The sequence below is a fragment of the Passer montanus genome, unplaced genomic scaffold, assembly GCF_014805655.1.
Source record: "Passer montanus isolate IOZ18808 unplaced genomic scaffold, ASM1480565v1 scaffold209, whole genome shotgun sequence".
In the NCBI taxonomy this organism is placed as follows: Eukaryota; Metazoa; Chordata; class Aves; order Passeriformes; family Passeridae; genus Passer; species Passer montanus.
The window spans coordinates 95,458-115,131 of NW_024366692.1; the positions used below are offsets into that span (position 1 = coordinate 95,458).

Below are 19,674 nucleotides of genomic sequence, written 5' to 3' on the forward strand. Positions count from 1 at the left end.
ATCAGCTCCTAATTAGAGGTAATTTGGTTTATGGGGAGCTTTGAACTGAGGTTTTATATCCTATCCTAAATCAGGGTAGAGTTTATTCTCCAAACCCGTTCTTGCGTGGGAAGAATCTTGGGATTAAGGTGAATAAAACGGGGCAAAGGAATGCGAGTTTTAAAAGTGTTGATGGGAGGAATTTTTTAGGAACTGAGCATTTATTTATGGAGAAGCGTCACTCCAAACCTGGGATCAGGGTGGGATTGATTCCCTAAAGGAACAGGGAAGGGAATGAAGTGGGAGAAGGACAGGGAGGTTCTTCCCAGAATTCATTCTGGTCCCAATTTCCCTTCTCCATGACAGGATATAAAAGTGCTCCTGACTGGTGGCCCTGGAGCTGCCTCTGCTGAGTCGTTCTCCTTGCTGACGGGGTAAGTCAGATTTAACTGAATCAGCTCCTAATTAGAGGTAATTTGGTTTATGGGGAGCTTTGAACTGAGGTTTTATATCCTATCCTAAATCAGGGTAGAGTTTATTCTCCAAACCCGTTCTTGCGTGGGAAGAATCTTGGGATTAAGGTGGATAAAACGGGGCAAAGGAATGGGAGTTTTAAAAGTGTTGATGGGAAGAATTTTTTAGGAACTGAGCATTTCCTAAATGTGTCACTCCAAACCTGTGATCAGGGTGGGATTGATTCCCAAAAGGAACAGGGAAGGGAATGAAGTGGGAGAAGGACAGGGAGGTTCTTCCCAGAATTCATTCTGGTAATAGAGACTGGACAAAAATACAGAGAAGTTTTGGGGTGACCCAATTGTGGCCTTTCAGGACCTGAAGGAGACAAAGGGGAGAGACAATTTCCAAGGGATGGAGTGCAAGGAAAAGGGGGAATGAGTTCCCACTGATGGACAGGAGGTTTAGATGGGATTTTAGGGATAAGTCCTTCCCTGTGAGCATGGGGAAGCCCTGGAATGGAATTCCCAGAAAAGCCACGGCAGCCCCATCCCTGGAACTGTCCAAGGCCAGGCTGGACAGGGTTTGGGGTCTATGAAAAGTTCCTCTGCCCATGCCAGGGCTTGGAACTGGATCTTTAAGGTCCATTCTGTGATTCCATGGAGCACTAGAGAGGAGTGGGAACAGAATCAGGAGCATTTCTCCACAATTCATCTCTCTTGATTGGTGCAATTTATGGAAAAGCAGATTGTGCCTTAGAAATGATGATTTTTTTAAATTATAATTTTAATTTTTTTAACCACAAACTCATTTATTCAGATGATTTAATCCCACACATCTGCACCTGCTCATCCAAACACCATCCAGCAAATCCACATTCCCAGCTCCCTTTCCATCAAATTCCAAAGGGAATAATTGCCTATACGCCATCCATTTCCTGCCGGATATCTCAGCCTCATCCCTCAGAATTTAGGGACAAAACACATTTTCTTCACCTGGATTCCTTCTCTCATGGAGAAGTCTGGGGACATTTTTTACCTCTAAAAGGCGCCGCTTAAAGAATTAAACACACAAATAACTCCAGAACTAAGGAATTTTCCCCCATCCTTCCAATCCATCCTTCCCAGGCTGTGCCTTCACCAGGCTGGGACCTTCTTGTCCTTCCAGGTTGGATCGGGAACGATGTCCTCCTATGGCCAACTGCTCAGCGCCCGCTGCGCTTCACCCTGCGAGGTGACGTGCGCCCAGCCCTACGTCGACGCCTGCAGCGAGCCTTGCATCGCCTCCTGCGGAGACTCCCGAGCCATTGTCTATGCCCCACCTGTGGTCGTGACATTCCCAGGACCCATCATCAGCTCCTGCCCCACGGAGAGCATCGTTGGGTCGTCCATCCCCGAAATTGGCGGGGGAATGGGGTCTGGAGGGGGTGGGATGGGGTCTGGAGGTGGAGGGATGGGGTCTGGAGGAGGGATGGGGTCTGGAGGTGGAGGGATGGGGTCTGGAGGAGGGATGGGGTCTGGAGGAGGTGGGATGGGATCGGGATGGGGCTCTGGAGGAGGAGGAATGGGATCTGGAGGGGGAGGAATGGGCTCCTGCGGGGGAATGGGAGGGGGCTCCGGAGGAGGAGGAATGGGAGGGGGTTCCTCCTGCGGGGGAATGGGAGGGGGCTCATCCTGCGGGGGCGGGATGTCACGGCTTGGAAGCCTCTACCGCGGCTCCTATTTCTCAGGCTATGGTAGGAATTATTATCCCTATTTTTCCCGAGGGTACTACAGGTATCGCTATGGGAACTACGGGCCTTTTTAACCCTTTAAAGCTGAGGAATGTCCAAAGGAAAAATAGGATGCAGGGTAGTAGTTGAGAGCTAGGAATTCCAAGCAGTCTCTGCTCCAGCTGGTCCGGTCAGAGCTGGGGTTGTTTGGATCTCGTTTGTGCTTTATCCAAGGCTTAGGATCCCGATGTTCCCTCCCTTTGTCCCTTGCTCCTGTTGTGTTTTGTACTCCCTGAACCTGAAGAGTCAAATCAGTCATGGGACTTGGCTGTGAAAGTGTCCGGCTGGAAAAAGAATGTCTTGGAAGGAATGCTGGACTGGAGTCCAGGCTGAAATGGGAATGCTGGCATGGGAATGCTGAAATGGGAATGCTGACATGAAGATTCTGTTCTTTGTCTTTGCACTGCCTCATCCCACTTTTTGTTTGTATTAAAGCCCTGTTGCATCACAGCCTCGGGTTCTGGCTTTTATTTCACCACAGTTGCAGTTACAAACCGGTCTGAAAGAAGGGAATCCTTGTGCAGTAATTAATTCTCATCAGAGGGGAATTAATTCTGCTTTAATGCAAATATAATTAGTCTGAAATTCCTCAATAAACTGTTTTCCCTTTCTGATCTATTCCACACTATTCAATAAATAACACAGAATAATTTCCAATAGATTGGAAAAACCTCTGGGGGTGGATTGGAGCAGCCCCCAGTTAAAACAAGTTTACCCTTGGAGCCAGGGTAATGGAGGATGGCATACTTAGGGGTGACCTCATTTTGTGGGGATCAAAGGTTGGACTCGATGACCTTGGAGGTCTTTTCCAGACTAAATGATCCTGGAATTCTGTGGAAAGGAAAACCAGGAAGCTGCCAATGCAGTTTGGAAAGATTTTTATTAGGGTGAAATAAATGAAACAGAACAAAACAGAGCAATTCATGGGTGGTCCCAGGGCAGCCAGGCCATCCCCGTCGGTGACAAAAGCCACTTCACAAGGTGAAGTTGGGGCCTTTACAGAAAACCCCAGATGAAATTCTGAAGCATTTCCACCCCACCAGAAAGGACACGGAACAAGATTAATTAAAGAGTTCCAGGAGAGACGTCGTCCCGCAGAACAGCGTTTGATTGAAGATGAGGCACAGCAGGAAGAGATGTGGGCCTGGTTTTCAGGGATCAGCTTCGGAATTCCAGGCTTGGCCGTGGATCTGGATCCCGGGTTTTCATCCTCTGGGTTGTTTGGCCTTAGGATGAGCCCCAGCTCCCCACGCAGGATCCGCCGCGGCTGCTGCGGGACCTCCGGCTGTAGCAGGAGCCCCCCATTCCCAGCGAGCCTCCATAGCCAAAGGCACCCCCAGACCCAAAGGAACCCTTCGCCCCCAGGGCGCCCCCATAGCCACAGGACCCGCGGGAATTCTGCATTCCATAACCCCCATATCCAAAGGAACCCCTGGCCCCCGAGGAGCCCCCGTAGCCAAAGGAGCCCCCGGATCCAAAGGAGGGTCCTGCTCCCATCATGCTCCCAGCCCCAAAGGAGCTCCCCACCCCATAGGGCTCATCGGAGATGCTTGGGATGGGAGCACCCAGAACCATGGGTTGGGACGCTCCCACCACGCTCTCCTGCGAGCAGGTGCTGATGGTGGGGCCCGGGAAGGTGAGGACCACGGGAGGAGGGAACACCACGGCTTTGGAATCTCCACAGGAGGCAACGCAGGGCTCCAGGCTCCTGCTGTAGGCACAGGGCTGGGAACAGGCCACCTCGCAGCCTGGCAGGCACTCGGAGCCGACGTTTGACATCATCTTCTTGGGATTTGGGATCAAGCTGGGAGAGGAAATGTGAGGTCAAGGAAGGAGCACAGTCAGGCCACAGGTTCCCAGTATGAACCAGTTGTACTTTGTCCTTCTCCAGCTGCTCTCGGTTCAATCCTCCCTCACAAATTCCCATTTTTCCTGTTATTTCCTTCCTGAGCTGTTTGAGGCTTCTCAGTTCTTCCTTTCCTACCACCACATCTCTTTTTCTTCTGAATCTCTCAAAAGAAAAAAAATCTTCCCCTGTTCTCTGGGGCTGAACTACCTGATCCTTAAACAATTCCTTGCCCAGAATAGTCCCATTAATTCCCTTTTCCAGTAGATCTACAGGCAAAATTGCCTTCAGAAAGTCCCCAAGGAAAATCTTCCTTGCTCTGTACTTCCCTTTCCCCCAACTTTTCTAAATCTACTCTTCTCTCCCTCAGCTTTTTCTAAAACTCCTAAAATTTTGCAAGATAAAAAAGGAGAAATTTCAAAGTATTGAGGAGTACAATGAAGTCAGACTTACCTCGACGTCTTGGAGGGAATAAGTCAGTGGAGCTGCGAGAATGGAAGACTTCTCAGATCTCTCCCCTTTTATTCCATTTTCAGACAATAAGGAGGACGTGATGTCACCCATCATTTACTAAATTCTTATCACTTACAAAGAAAAAGATCCTCTTAAGCCTTGCAATTGTTTTCATTTCAGCTCATAATTACTGATCATTTCCAGCCCTGCTTTGAGTGACAGAAACCCAACACCCAAAAGTCTCCTTTTGTCTCAGACTTCATGGAGGAAAATCCTTTCAGCATCATTCTGGTTCCAAAAGAAACAGGAGCTGATCTCTGTGTTTGTTTTCCTTCAGTGACTCGCAAGAAGGTGGCTCCCCTCATGTCACTCACACAATTGGGGTGTAATCCTCCGATTTGGGTGAAATCCCTCCCAACCAGAATCATCCAACCTCAGATGGGGGTCAGGGCTCTTTGCAACCCTTCGTGCACCCATGGATTGAGGGGATGAGACAGCAAAACACATTTCAAAGGCATTGAAGTGACATGCGAGGTCCTCTAAGCCCTGAAACCTCTGAGTAATTTTAATCAAAACTCATTTTGGGGATGCTGAGCTCAGCGTTGTCACCAGGATGTTCACCAGTGCCTCTGCAAGGGCACAGCCCAAGGTCACCAGGCCTTTGTGCCCCAAGGTGGATCCCAGACTTGGAACCTTGGAACCATCTTGGTTGGAAAAGCCCTCCAAGGTTGTCAAGTCCAACATTTGACCCATCACCACCTGGTCACCCAGAACACTGTCCACTTATTCCTTGGACACCTCCAGGGATGGGGACTCCAAACCCCCCTGGTCAGCCCCTTCCAAAGCCCTTTCCATGAGGAAATTCCTCCTGAAACTCTTCACAAATGAGTTTGACCTTCAAAATTATCTCATCATCAACCCAAGCCGTTCTTTAGTGCAGACTTGCAGGATTGAAATCTTGTCCAGGCCTCACTTAAATCATTAATGAAAAATAACAGGCAGGGGTCAGGTTCCATTGTAAATCCAGTCATCCCTGGGATGTTGCACAGGAACTGGGCTGTAAAATTCCCACACAATGAAAAAGCCAAATTTATGATATGAGAGTCAGATTGTATATGTCGAGGGTTGATTTGCTAATTGGAAACTATGAAAATAATTACAGGCGTTAGAGGAGTCACACGGAGGAAAAAAATCAGAATTTGGTAAGGTGAGAGATTTATGGGATGTTTCATACCCCAGGAGCTGCCTCCAAAGAGGTATAAAAGCAGGAACCTCTCAGGACTCTCCTCAAACCTTCTCCTGACTTCTCTTGCTACTCCAGGTGAGTTGGATTTAAACTGGTCTTTGCTTGCTCTCATTCTCTGTAGTGATAGTTTTAAAATAGGACTCGTTCCTTGATTTTGGGGATTTTAGCCAGGAGACGTGGCAGTGAAATCCTGCTTTTCCTTGGAGTCACTGCAGTCACTTGGAAGAAATCAATTTGATATTTAAAGATGGAATTTTAGGAGTTATTTGAATTTTTCTTGTGGCTTTTCAAAGCTTGAGGCACAAATTTAAAGCTTAAATTTACTGAAAAACTAAATCCTAGGTGTCTTCTACAGGGGAGGGAGAAATGGTGTCCCAGGACAGGAGGATTTGAAGGAGGAGGTGAAGCCACACCTCGATCCTGTGGCCAGTTCTGGGTCCCTCAAGTCGGGAAGGTCGCTGGGGGCTGGAGCAGCTAGAGAAGGGTCTGGAGAATCCTGAGGGAGCTGAGGGGGCTCATCCTGGAGAAAAGGAGGATCCAGGGGGAATTTTGGGCTTCTCCAGGGGGAATTTGGGATCTGATCCGAGGGAACAGAGCCAGAAACGTCCTCAGGCTGTGCCAGGGGAGGCTCAGGGTGGGAAATTTAGGAAAATTCCTCCTGGAAAAGGGAAAAGGCCTTGGAAGGGGCTCAGGGAGGTTTGGAGTGGCCACCCCTGGAGGTGTCCAAGGAATTCCTGGACACTGGTCTGGGTGACCAGGTAGGGGTTGGGCATAGCTTGGACTCGATGCTCTCGGAGCCCTTTTCCAACCTTGGGGATCCTGGAATTCCGTGAGCAGGAAGGGCAAGGATCTCATTTGCTGTCCCTGACATTCCCTGACTCCATCTTCTCTTTCCCAGCTCCTCCTCCAGCCCTGAGAACCATGAACTGCATCAGCTCCCGGTGCCTGCCCGGCTGCGAGGTGGCATGCCCTGAGCCCTGTGCCTACAGCAGAGGCCTTGGCCCCTGCGTGGCCTCGTGTGGGGACTCCACGGCCCTCGTCTACGCCCCACCCGTGTGGATCACCTTCCCTGGCCCCATCCTGAGCTCCTGCCCCCAGGAAAGCATCGTGGCATCATCCATGCCCCAGCCCTCCGGTGGTTCCTCGTACGGCTCAGGGATGGGAGGCTACTCTGGTGGCCTGTCCAGAATTGGGGGTTCCTATGGATCTGGGGGCTCCTATGGATCTGGGGGTTCCTATGGATCTGGGGGCTCCTATGGATCTGGGGGTTCCTATGGATCTGGGGGCTCCTATAGCTCTGGGGGCTCCTATGGATCCGGGGGCTCCTATGGATCTGGGAGCTCTTCTGGGGGTGTGTCAGGGAGGTTGGGCTCCTCTGGATGTGGGGGCTCCTCCTCGGGGGGCTGCTACCTCAGGAAGTTCTACACCAGCAGCAGCCGTGGATCCCGCCTGGGAAACTGAGGCAGCTGAAGATCTGGGAGATAGAGCCCCACGATCCAGACCCGCAGCTGGGACTGGCTTTTTGGAGATGGCAAAAAAAACAACGGGAGCCACCCTGGCTCAGGACCTCTGGGAACTGGGCCCACACCTCTTCCCTGCATTTCCCCTTTGTCTTTAATTAACAACAGCCTCTGTTAATCACCCTTCAGTGCCAGCTCCTTCTTTCCATTGTGCCAAGAGAAGAAAAACAGAACAGCTTGAAAGGCCTGGCACGGAGCTTGTCAATGCAGCCCTGACAGGAGAAGAACAATGGGTGGAAGGTGGATTCTTCTTGGGCAGTGGGCTGAAGGAAGGAGTGTCTGTTTGGTGTCATTCATAGTGTATCCTATTAAAATCCTCCTGCATCATCATGTTTTGTTGGGATTTCCTTTATCTGCAGGGCCGTTTCGGTCCCATCCTCTCCTCTACCTCCCTGGGCTTCCTCGAGCTGGTTCTGTGAGCAGCAATTACGGGGTTTTGTGGTAATTGGGAGATAATTGTTTAATTAATTGGGGTTGTGAAATGGAGGGTTGGATGAGCACCCAAAATTCAAGCACAAAAGGGTTCAGTTGTTCTCTGAGGGGCATGGAGGTCTCTGTCTCTCTTGATGAACAAGTGAGGGGTGGGATGTGGTCAGCTGACTGGCTGGAAAGCACAAGGTTTTTATTTTACACCCTGGTTTTGCTCAGCTCCTCCCTCCTGAAGGATTCTGTTAGTTCCTGGAATCATAAAATCCAGTCCTTGAGGCTGGAAAAAATCTCCAAGGTCATCAAGTCCAACCTTTGGTCAAGGTCCACCTTCCACCAGACAGTGCCATGTCTAGTCCTTCTTTGGACACCTCCAGGGGTGGTCACTCCAAACCTCCCTGGCCACCATTTCCAGGAGGAATTTTCCCAAATTCCCACCCTGAGCCTCCCCCAGCACAGCTCAAAGCCATTCCCTCTTGTCCTGGTCCTGTTCCCTGTCCATTCTGCCACCATATTTAAACCAGTTTTTGGAATTATCACAATTCCCTGCAGAATTCTGAGGTTCAGGAAAACTGAGCACATTTTCAGGAGTATCAAAGAACGTGAACCAATATAAAAATGTGAGGACTGAGGATGGGAATGAGAGGAAATCCACCAAGGAACCTGTCCTTGATTTCTGAGCTGTCACTCTGAGCTGGAAGTGCCAAACGCTTCAAGATGTGGAGAAATTTCTCCCGACTGTGGCATCATCAAAGGGCTGCTTTTATATGACAGCAAAATGTCACCAGGCTGTGCAAGAGAGAATTTCCCAAGGGAGGAGTGACACAAGAGCTCAGATCCCGCCTGGTGCTGTTGTTTTCTGTCGGGATGGGAACACAGAGAGAACCCTGGGTGAGCCCCAGGTCTAAAGATGTGCCAAAGGTGACCTAAAACCTGGCTTTACTCCCTTGGAAAACACGGGAAGGGGAGCAGGACCCCCCAGAAAAAGTTTTAAATATTTTTTCAATACTTTTTATTGCACTACAGAATCCTTAATATTTATGAAATCAAGAAGGATGAACTGAAATATGGGAAATATCAAGAAAAAGAAGTTGTCCGTATGAGAGATTCCTGCTTGGAAAATCAAATTTTTCGCTTTCTGTTTAAGCTGAAAATGGGTTTAAAAAATTGAATGACAGCTCTGGAGGTAAATAGAAAATTGGATGACACACTAATAAAGTTACTTAAATTCCTGGTGTGCCTAAAGAGGTTTAGGAATTTTAATCTGTGATTAATTTAATGATGGCACACAATAAATTCATCAGCTCCGAGCAAAACCTTAATGGGGCTGAAGGAAGAGGCTCAATTGGGAAACAATTAGATAATTTGTTTGCAATCATGGTGAAGCTCCAGAGAGAGGAGGCAAAATCCCACAGAATTCCAGTTCAGCAAATCCCAGAATGTGTCACAAGGTGAAACGAGAGCTCCAAATTCCTGTTAAAGTGGCCTGAAAGTCACTCCAGGATTTAAGAGAGGAGGATTTCAGCTGGCTCTGGGCAAAGTGGATTCCAGCTGAAGGATTTGTAGGAGAAATGTGGAAAACATGAGGCAAAAATAGGGATATAAAAGAGCTTCAATGGGAAATGTTCATGGTGGAGAATTTGTTGTCCCCTCCTCAAACCCAGTGCTGAGTGGGATAATTGGCCCTGGTTCCCATCCTGGAGCCTCCAACCCTCCCAAATTCCTGAATTAGGCAAAAAGATTACTTGGAGAAAAAAAAAACAAAACCAAAAAAAACCCAACAACTATTGGAATTTGAATGCAACAGAACTTTAATGACAAGGAAGGGTTTGGGGCAGAGTCACACACAGGGAGCACAAAGGACAATTCCCAGGGCTTTGGGAAGTGATGCAGATCCACAAAGGCCGGAGAAGGCGATTCCTGGGATGTCCCTGGCTTGCAGCTTCCCCAGGAGCTGAGCCCAGCCTGTGGCTGCTGCCGGGGGAGCTGAGGCTGCCTCAGAAATAAAAGAAGCCACAGTTTCCTCCTCCAAACCTCCTGGAGCTGCCCCCTCCGTAGGATCCCCCTCCACAGGAGCCGCCCCCAAAGGAGCTGCCCCCACCGCAGGAGCCCCCGAAGCCCCCGCCTGAGGAGCCAAAGGATCTTCTGCCCCCAAAGGATCTGCTCCCTCCGTAGGAACCCCCGGAGCCAAAGGATCTGCTCCCTCCATAGGATCCACCCATGGAACCGCCTCCATAGGATCCCCCAATTCCCCCTGTGGAACCGCCTCCGTAGGATCCCCCCATGGAACCCCCTCCAATGGATCCCCCAATTCCCCCCAGGGAGCCGCTGCCCCCTCCGTAGGATCCCCCAATGGCGCCCCCGGACCCAGAAGATCCCATGGCCCCCGACGGGAAGGAGGTGCCCACGATGCTCTCCTGGGGACAGGAGCTGAGGATGGGCCCCGGGAAGGTGATGACCACGGGCGGAGGGTAGACCACGGCCCGCGAGTCCCCGCAGGAGGTGACACAGGGCTGGCTCCAGGCGTCCGCGTAGGGCTGGGGACAGGACACCTCGCACGGGGACGAGCAGCCGCTGCTCACCATCGCTCCTGACGACATTCTTGGGATGGACGGCAACCTGCGGCAGCACAGAAATCAGAACTGCAGTGCCCAAAATTCCACAGGAAAATGAAATCCTGCTCTGGTGCCTTCCATGAGTGGGAAAAAAAGGGGGAAGGAGAGGTTGGGAAGAGTGAGGTTTGTCCCTTTTCTGCGTTTCTCTGCACTGAGCTCTGCTGATTCCCAAAGGGTTTCCTGCTGCCTTGGAAGTGCTGGGAATCCTGGAGAGCAAAGCGAAACTCAGGGGCCTTTGGAAGCAGCTCATACCCAGGACCATAAGACAAAGTTGTGGTGGTCACCAACAACCTTGAACTGATCCCATTGCCTGGGAAATTCCAATTTTCTCATTGACCGTGTTCCTACAAATGCAGGCATGGATGGGACTTCGGATTTTAAAGCGTGGAAAAGCACATGGGATGTCTGGGCACTACAGGATCTGCAGGAGAGCAAGCCCTCCGTGTTCTGGAGACGCCTTTTGGGATGGGGAGATACCTGAAGCAGGGGATAAATCCTAACTGCAATGCCCAAAATACCAAATGGAAGAAATCCTGCTCTGGTGCCTTCTATGAGCAAGAAAAAGGAGGAAGAGTTTAGAAAGATTCCTGAAGATATCTTTTGTGAATTAGAGAAAAGACAAAAAATATTTTCCCCTATTCACACAGAGGACAAAGAAGATCCAACTCACCCGGTCTGGCGAAGTGGAGACGAGGAGCAGCCGTGGATGGCACTGCAGAATTCCAAGAGCTCTTTTATACCTTTCCTGACCCCCAGTAGGATGGGAGCTGCATTTTGTGCAAGACCTTCCCACGCGTTACCAAACCGTGTTTTGCTGGCTGGATTATTTCATTAATTGTCCTAATTGTTCTCCTAAGTGACGTGATAAATTCATTATTAATCCAAAGTCACATTCCAAGCACTGCACCCCTTGGGTTTGATCCCATTTGTTCCACATTCCGACCCCCAGGATGTCACCTTGGAGCTGGTGCTATCCCTGGGCCTCACTGGAATTGAAGCTGGAATGTGTTTAGATCCACTTGATGGATTTATTGATTAATAAATCAGTTTTGTGCACAATATTTCTCTTTCCACCCCAAAATCTGGATTTTGGGGAGTTGGTGGAAGTGCTGCTGCTTCCCAGAGCCACCAGAAAGGGAGAACCAGCAGCAGAACCCAGGATTTTCCCTGTAAATTGATATTTCCCAACCCAACTGGAGGAACCCAGAAAGTTTCACATTAATTGAGGAGTCAAGGAGGAATTGCTGACTGGCAGAGCTGTCAAACCCGGGGATGTCACCGGGGCCTGACAGGGCTTGTTCAGGTTCTGTTGCAAGATCTTAACCCCGATATCGCTCCTCATGTTCTGTTTTCCAATCAGGTCTGGAAACACCAGAAATGTGGGGATAGGAGTTATGTAAACACCAACAGTAAACTTTATCGTGATAGAAATGTGAAATACGGGATGACCACGGAATTTCAGCATTGTTGAGGTTGGAAAAGATCTCCAAGGTCATGGAGTCCAACCTGGGACTGATCCCCACCTGGTCACCCAGACAATGGCCAGGTGTTCCTTGGTGGACACCTCCAGGGAGCCCTTTCCAAGGCCTGACCACCTTTTCCAGGAAAAACAGGGTGAAATTCCAGCTCCAAACTGGAATAACTTCCCTCCCATAGCTCCAACTGAGAATCAAGTCTCAAATCTTAGATCTCAAATCTCGAATCTCAAATCTTAGATCTCAAATCTCAAACCTCGAATTTCAAATCTCAAATCTCTTCAGCTGACTTTGATTTAGAACCAAACCCCCCACCCCAGTCTGGGGTTTGATGACACCAATATTTGTGTGAGATGTTTTTCTGTGACAACCACCCCAAAATATCCATCATGTCTAAATCCCTCCTGATGTTTCTGGTGATTGATGAAGGGTGTTTGGCTTGGAGATCTCTCCTGCTATTTATGTATTTCTGCCTCTCACCAGATGAGGTTTAAACCCAGGAATTCTGTAAGAATTTTCAGGGAATTCAGGAATTCCCTGAAAAAAATAATCCTGGCCAGTCTTGAGATGCTTTTATTGTGTTTTAGATGGAATCAGCTTCGTGAACTCAAAAATATTTAGGTTTTTTCATCCAATGATGCCTCCTGGACTTGTGACTCCCTGGAATATTGCAGCTGTCCCAAAAGGGGACAAAAGGAGAATTAGGATAATTAAGGTGACAAAAGGAGAATTATAATAATTAAATGCTTTCATACAGTGCTTCCTTGGATGATAATGAGCATCCAAGGAATTAATTTAAGTCCTTTTTAATGAGTTCCTTTGGTTAAATGGGTATAAAAAATGATCCTTCCCATCCAAGAATTTATAAAGAAAAAATTTGTGGGATTTCCCAATTCTGGATTTCCATGGAATTTTCTGGAGAATAGAAAATATTTCCCCTGACAAAACCAAACTGATTTTTGCCCTTGCTGAGGGAATTCCTGATCCTTCACCCTTCCAAGCCAATTCCCAAGTCAAACCAGGCCAGGAAATGGCAGCAGTCACAAAATAATTTTAAAAATTATTTAAGGATTAAAGCAAGACAAAGGGTGTGTGCATGTATTGGCTGATGAGGGGTTGATTTACGAATCATTAGCACTTATCAAAGCAATTATTACAATTAGAAGGCGCTTATACAGCAAAACGTGTCACTGGTGATGTCCCAAAGTTGTGTTGCATGGCTTGGGAGCCGTGGGGAAGGGTATAAAAACCGGGATTTTCTGCAGCTTCCCCAGCACCTTCTCCTCAGTCCGGTTTTCCCTGCGAGCCCGGTGAGTTCTCTGCCTCTCATTCTATTTCCATTAACTGGGATGTGGCTGTCAGTGCTGAATTGGAAATGATTCCATGTCAGAACTCTGAAATGATCAGGAAAATGGACTTGGGGCTCTTTTCCAAGCCAAATGGTTCCATTTTATCGATTCTGTCTCTCGGGCAGGGAAGATTTTGTGGCTGGAGCGGTTGGGAGATGCAGATCTCCAAATGTGAGGTTGTGTTGTTCCAAACCACAAAGGGAAAGTGTCAATTAAACCCTGATTATTTGATGGGGAGGTTACAACTTAAGTACTCTGAGCTTGGCTTTTATTCAGGATGGAGGGAAATGAGAGGAGATCTCGTATTTATAGGGCAATAATTCCTTCAATCAGGAAATTACAGTTTTTTATCATGCTGGTGATTGTGTAAAGGCCCAGATGTTGTTGAACATTTTAATTTTACTCCAGTGATGCAGTTCTCCCTCTACCACAAAATATGTTGTCAGGAATCTCTCTAAACTCTCCTTCCCCCCTTTTTTCCCGCTCATGGAAGGCACCAGAGCAGGATTTCATTTTCCTGTGGAATTTTGGGCACTGCAGTTCTGATTTCTGTGCTGCCGCAGGTTGCCGTCCATCCCAAGAATGTCGTCAGGAGCGATGGTGAGCAGCGGCTGCTCGTCCCCCTGCGAGGTGTCCTGTCCCCAGCCCTACGCGGACGCCTGGAGCCAGCCCTGTGTCACCTCCTGCGGGGACTCGCGGGCCGTGGTCTACCCTCCGCCCGTGGTCATCACCTTCCCGGGGCCCATCCTCAGCTCCTGTCCCCAGGAGAGCATCGTGGGCACCTCCTTCCCGTCGGGGGCCACGGGATCTTCTGGGTCCGGGGGCGCCATTGGGGGATCCTACGGAGGGGGCAGCGGCTCCCTGGGGGGAATTGGGGGATCCTATGGAGGCGGTTCCATTGGTGGGTCCTATGGAGGGAGCAGATCCTTTGGCTCCGGGGGTTCCTACGGAGGGAGCAGATCCTTTGGGGGCAGAAGATCCTTTGGCTCCTCAGGCGGGGGCTTCGGGGGCTCCTGCGGTGGGGGCAGCTCCTTTGGGGGCGGCTCCTGTGGAGGGGGATCCTACGGAGGGGGCAGCTCCAGGAGGTTTGGAGGAGGAAACTGTGGCTTCTTTTATTTCTGAGGCAGCCTCAGCTCCCCCGGCAGCAGCCACAGGCTGGGCTCAGCTCCTGGGGAAGCTGCAAGCCAGGGACATCCCAGGAATCGCCTTCTCCGGCCTTTGTGGATCTGCATCACTTCCCAAAGCCCTGGGAATTGTCCTTTGTACTCCCTGTGTGTGACTCTGCCCCAAACCCTTCCTTGTCATTAAAGTTCTGTTGCATTCAAATTCCCATTGTTCTTTATCATTTTAACTCCTTTTCCCAACTCATCTTTTTGTTTAATTCAGGAATTTGGGAGGGTTGGAGCCCCCCCGATCTCCCTTTGGACCTCTCCAGACCCTTCCCTATCCAAAACTTATCGAATAATTAATATTTATTTGTATTTCCTGCTCACAACACCTTTTCTAACTTCACCGGTTTGAAGTCCGAAATCCTTTTCCAACCGGAATTCCACAACCACTTCCTCATCCTCAATTTTATCCACCTAAATAAGTAAAAACATGCAGGAGGAGAAAGTCGCTCCTGCGTGCAGAAGTCAGGCTCAAAAGCTCCCTCTGGAGCTGCTCTGGGGAAGGGAATTTGTGCCAGGAAGGGGAGAGCAGCTCTTCCCTTCCAAGGGGTTTTTGGGGAATTCCTGGGGATGGAAGTTGGCAAGGGATGAGGACCTGGAGCTGGGAATGCCCCTGAGAGAGCCAAAAACAAGATAAAAGCTGCAGGAGGCTGCTGCTGTTAAGGAAAGAGAAGGAGGAATCCTCCTGGCAGGGCTGGCACTGCTGAAAGGAGCTGGAAAGGAATTCCAGAGTCTCCAAACTTTTCCGAAGCTGCCAGAAGTTGCTGGGTTGGGCTGCTCCGGGAAAGAAGCCTCTGACAGGTCCTACTGATCCTGATCCTGATCCATTAATTCCCCATCCCTGGAAGTGTCCAAGGCCAGGCTGGATGGGAATTGGAGCAACCTGGGGTGGTGGGAAGTGTCCCTGCCCATGGCAGAGCATGGGATGAGGGGATTTTTAAGGTCCCTTCCCACCCAAACCATCCCATTTCTGTGATTCCTTTAAAATCCTCTCTCAGGGGCCCATCCCACATTCCCAGCTCTGGAATTTTGTGTCACACTCATCTGAGGAGCCCTGGATCATGTTGACACGACAATCCCAGGACCTGCCACCCCAAAATAGTTGTTTCTGAGCACCCCCCAAAATTTCCTGGACTCATTTCCTGGGCTCACTTCCCTCCTTCCTGGTTTTTTTGGGGTTTATTTTTGTCACGACCTCCGTGCTCTCCATTCCCTCCTGGAAGCAGAGCGATCCCAGAGGCTCCCCTGGGCAAAAGCACTCATGGGGAATGCTGTGAGGAAATGCTTGGGGATGGTTTTGCAAACACCCACTCATGTTTTACCCATGCAAAGCGCCGTGGCTCTCTGAAGTTAATGACAGGCTGTGGGTATTAAACCAGGACTGAATCATAGCGTCCCTTCCAAACAAATGTGTCAGGCCACCCACGTGATTCCCCTGACTCAGCCTCGGGAATTCGGATCCCTCTGGTTCTTTGGGATTAAAAGCCTGCCCCTGTGTTTGTTATCCTAATGATACCATTTCAATCCACTTGGCCAAACACTCACCTTCCCAAATCAGGACATATTTGGGGATTTAAGTGGGACCGGGCTTCTCTCACCTCAGGGGCTGAGCTTCCAGCATGCCATGAATTTCTGCTTCACCCCAGCACCAACTGGGGCTGTAACTCTTTGTCCTCTCGATCCAAAGTTGTCCTGAGTGACCTTAAATAAATCCTGGGGTTTTTTCCTGGTTTTCCCTGTGTTCAGCAAGGAATGATTGTCTTTGGTGGCTTCTCCCCTTGCCCCGAGTTTCCCACATGCCTCCACACTCCAACATTTTTCTGGTGACCAAAACCACCAAGAAAGGAACTGGGGATGGAGTGATTTATCCCATGCCAGGATCCCTCTGACCATCCCACTTTTCTCAAAAGGGACTTTCCCACTTCCGATTTCTTCCCAGGCACGAATTCTGCGGCAGAGGAGGAGTTTTGTGCTAAACCAGGGCTCGACCGGCCACATCAACTCCTGGTGCTGTTTTATATCCCAGAATCCCAGGATTGTTGGGCTTGGAAGTGCTCTCCCAGGGCAGGTGACACAGGGACACATCCACGTGGATTTGGGATGACTCCAGACAGGGACAATCCGAATTCTGCCCTCCCTGAGCAGCAGCTATATGGAAGGAAGTTCTCCCTCACACTGAGGTGGAACTCCTTGAGGTTTGGAACTTGGGATGAGTCGGATCCTGAACTTGGACACCAAATGAGGAGCCAGAGCCCCACGGGCTCAGCCGGGAGTGGCTCTGGGAGCCGACTCGGCCACTCCAGTCTGGCCATTCCCATAAACACGTCCCAACAAGTTTGGAAGCAGCCGGGAACACTCACGGCTAATGCTGGGTTAGACTCTGCTGCATTCTTGGAGACCAGGAAAACAAATCCTGGGATTAAGGAGCTGCAAGGACGAGCCTTGCAAAGCTCAGGAGCTCCTGCAAAGCTGAGCTTAGCCTAGGTTTTCACCTTGACAGAGCTGCAGGAATAAATTTGAGCCTCAAAACTCTGAAATTAGAAGAATCTGGGACCAAACAACGGCAGTCACGTGCTGGTGCGAAAAGGGTAATCAACACAAACAGTGAGCAAAGCAAAGCAATTACTGTAATTACCCCTCAAATTTGGTTTGGGGAGTAATGGGGCCTAATGCTCAAATATGACGTTATTTTCTTGCATCAGCCTGGTGGTCCAGCCGGGGATATAAAAACCATTCCTGACTCAGGGAGCTTCCAGCGGGTCCTGTTGGCTTCTCCTTGGTGAACTGAGTAAGTTGGATTCTGATATAACTTCTTCCTAAAATAATAAAATGAGTCTAATTTTAAAAATGTTTACGTTTAACGCAGTGCAGAATTTTGGATTCATGTTCTGCAGTTCTGGAAAACAATTCCATTTATTTTCATGGAATATTCAAAATAATTTTGATTATTCATCCAGAAGCACTGTGGGATCAAAGTTTAAAAATGTATTTGCAATCTAGATAATATTAAAAACATTTAATTGCTTTTCTTTATGGAAATTAAATGGATACAACCTTTAGGTAACCTTAAAATACCTCAGCCAGCAGCTTCCACCTGGTGGGGCGGTTCTGACCTTGTGGTTACAATTTTTATCTGATTTTGGGCAGAGGTGGTGTGGAAATTTAAACGCGAGTTTTAGCAATATTGAGATGAGCAGAGCTGCAGTCGCCTGTGGATGAGGACGCAAGATTGCTGTGGATGTGGCCGTACAAAATTCCCGGTTTTCCTATCCAGGAGATATGGGAATGATCCGAAAAATGTCAACTTAGGAAGATGCTTTAGGTGGTTTTGTTCTTTTTATGCAAAGATTTGGTTTTATGCAAAGTGAGAATATTTGAATCTGCTTGGGATGTGTTGTGCTCTGTGTTTAGGTCTGGTTTTAAGTTATTCCTTTCCTCTCTGATCAGGGTCAAGTCAAGGACAGGGAATTCAGAGTTGTAGTGGATTTAAAGGGTGGGAAGCTCAGGAGAGCACCTGGATTAGGGTTTAAATTTGGGTGAATTATTCACATTTGGGCATCGTGTTTAGAACAAGCAAAGAAAACAAAAATGGCTTGAGTCAAACTGAACTCCACCCAGGCTTCTCCAATATGCAGCTTAAAAAAGAAATAATCACCTGGGCTGAGCCCAAAATATTCAATTTAATCTGCAACAACAGATTAAGCGGCTCCTTCACTCAATGCTTTGAGGTGGAATTTGGGTAAGGTTGAAAGGACAACTTGAAATGGACTTTTGTACTGTTTTCCAAATCCCCACCCTTAAATTTATTTCAAAAACAGAAAGAAAAATTCAGCCCTGGTTTGGGACCAGTTTTAATCCCTCTGAAATTTAAATTTGGGACAGCTGCTCTCAGGTTATTGTTGTGCTTCAGTTTTTCGTAGTGATCTTGCAAAAGGTTTTTATTGAATTTTCCAAGTGAGTTTTGTGCTCAATATCTGTGGCAAAGGGACCTGTTATGAACTGACTGCACTAAATCCATAATTGTTGGTATCCTTATGGATCAGTTCCATCATAGGGATGATATTCCTTGGATTTTTATCTTCTTAGCCCAGACTTTGTCCAAATTGGGTCCAGTAAAACCTCTCGTGTTGTCCATTCCAACAGCGGTTTATTTGTTATCCTCATTTTACTGAGCTCCACCTCTGGAGCCCAAATTGCAGAGGAGAAAACAGATATTAATTAAACAACAGCCCCAAAGGGGTCATTTGGTGTCCCAAAAGAGATGTTTTGGTGTCCCAAAAGAGGTGTTTTGATGTGCTCCAAGAGGTGGCTTGGTGTTCCCAAAAGAGGTGTTCTGGTGTCCCCAAAAGAGGTGTTTTGGTGTCCCCAGGGAGGTGTTTGGGATCCCAGGGCTCTGGAAGGTCACCAAGAAGAGCCAAGCCAAGCAGAGCAGAGCAGTTATCAACCCACCCACCACCTTGTGCCTGTCCAGGGGTTGATCCCATCCCTCCGGCTCCTTGGGATTGACATTTGTCCCCTCCTTTCAGGTCCAGCCCAGCCGCAAGATGTCCTGCGAAAAAACCATGTGCGCTGAGCCGTGCCCTGACCCACGCGCCACCGCCTGCAATGAGCCCTGCGTGGTGGCCTGTCCCGACTCGCGCGTCATCATCTTCCCGCCACCCGTGGTTGTCACCTTCCCGGGGCCCATCCTCACCACCTACCCGCAGGAGACCGTGGTGGGCTCCACTGAGTCTGCTGAGCTGGCCGGGGCGCTGGAGGCGGGCGTGCCCATCGGGACGGGCCAGAAGGGCCTGGAGTGCCTGGAGTCCTGCTGCGTGCCGCAGTTCGTGGCCAAGTGTGACCCCCCGTGTGTCACCCAGTGCGCCCCGCCCTGTGTCACCCCGTGCGCTGCTCCGTGCGCCACCAAATGTGCCCCGCCCTGTCCCCCACCCTGTCCCCCGCCCTGTCCCCCGCCTTGTCCCCCACCCTGTGCCCCGCCGCCCTGTCCCCCGCCCTGTCCCCCGCCCTGTCCTCCACCCTGTCCCCCACCTTGTGCCACCAAGTGCGCCCCGCCGTGCCCCGCGCCCTGCGCCGCGCCCTGCACCACCCCCTGTGCCACCAAGTGCGTGACCAAGTGCGTCCCCACCTGCACCACGCCCTGCGCCACGCCCTGTGCCACGCCCTGTGCCACCAAGTGCGTCCCCGAGCGCTCCTACACCTTCTCCACCCGCTGGAAGCACCCGTGCCAGAGGGGCCTCTGCAAGAAGATCTGAGCGGTTTTTGAGGGAAAGAACCACGGAAAGGAACGAGGGGAAAAGTGAAGGAATACGGAATGTGACCCGAAGGCTGCCGGAGAGGGAAGCACCGCTGGAAACCAGGACCCTGCGTTTTAA

At 49.6% G+C, this 19,674-nt stretch overlaps 4 protein-coding genes across 4 annotated transcripts; 3 read left to right on the forward strand and 1 right to left on the reverse strand.

The window, feature by feature from the left end:
* Positions 1-1,614: 1,614 nt before the first annotated feature.
* On the forward strand, positions 1,615-2,238 carry LOC120501910 (claw keratin-like). Its single transcript, XM_039708689.1, has 2 exons — positions 1,615-1,915; positions 2,054-2,238. Exons 1-2 carry the CDS (start codon positions 1,615-1,617, stop codon positions 2,236-2,238), a joined length of 486 nt encoding a protein of 161 aa, XP_039564623.1.
* Positions 2,239-3,430: 1,192 nt separating this feature from the next.
* On the reverse strand, positions 3,431-3,985 carry LOC120501896 (scale keratin-like). Its single transcript, XM_039708675.1, has one exon. The coding sequence runs from the start codon at positions 3,983-3,985 to the stop codon at positions 3,431-3,433; it is 555 nt and encodes a 184-aa protein (XP_039564609.1).
* A 2,684-nt stretch (positions 3,986-6,669) lies between these two features.
* On the forward strand, positions 6,670-7,209 carry LOC120501897 (scale keratin-like). Its single transcript, XM_039708676.1, has one exon. It carries the CDS (start codon positions 6,670-6,672, stop codon positions 7,207-7,209), a length of 540 nt encoding a protein of 179 aa, XP_039564610.1.
* Positions 7,210-13,715: 6,506 nt separating this feature from the next.
* Positions 13,716-14,255, forward strand: LOC120501898 (beta-keratin-related protein-like). Its single transcript, XM_039708677.1, has one exon. It carries the CDS (start codon positions 13,716-13,718, stop codon positions 14,253-14,255), a length of 540 nt encoding a protein of 179 aa, XP_039564611.1.
* The last annotated feature ends 5,419 nt before the right edge of the window (positions 14,256-19,674 follow it).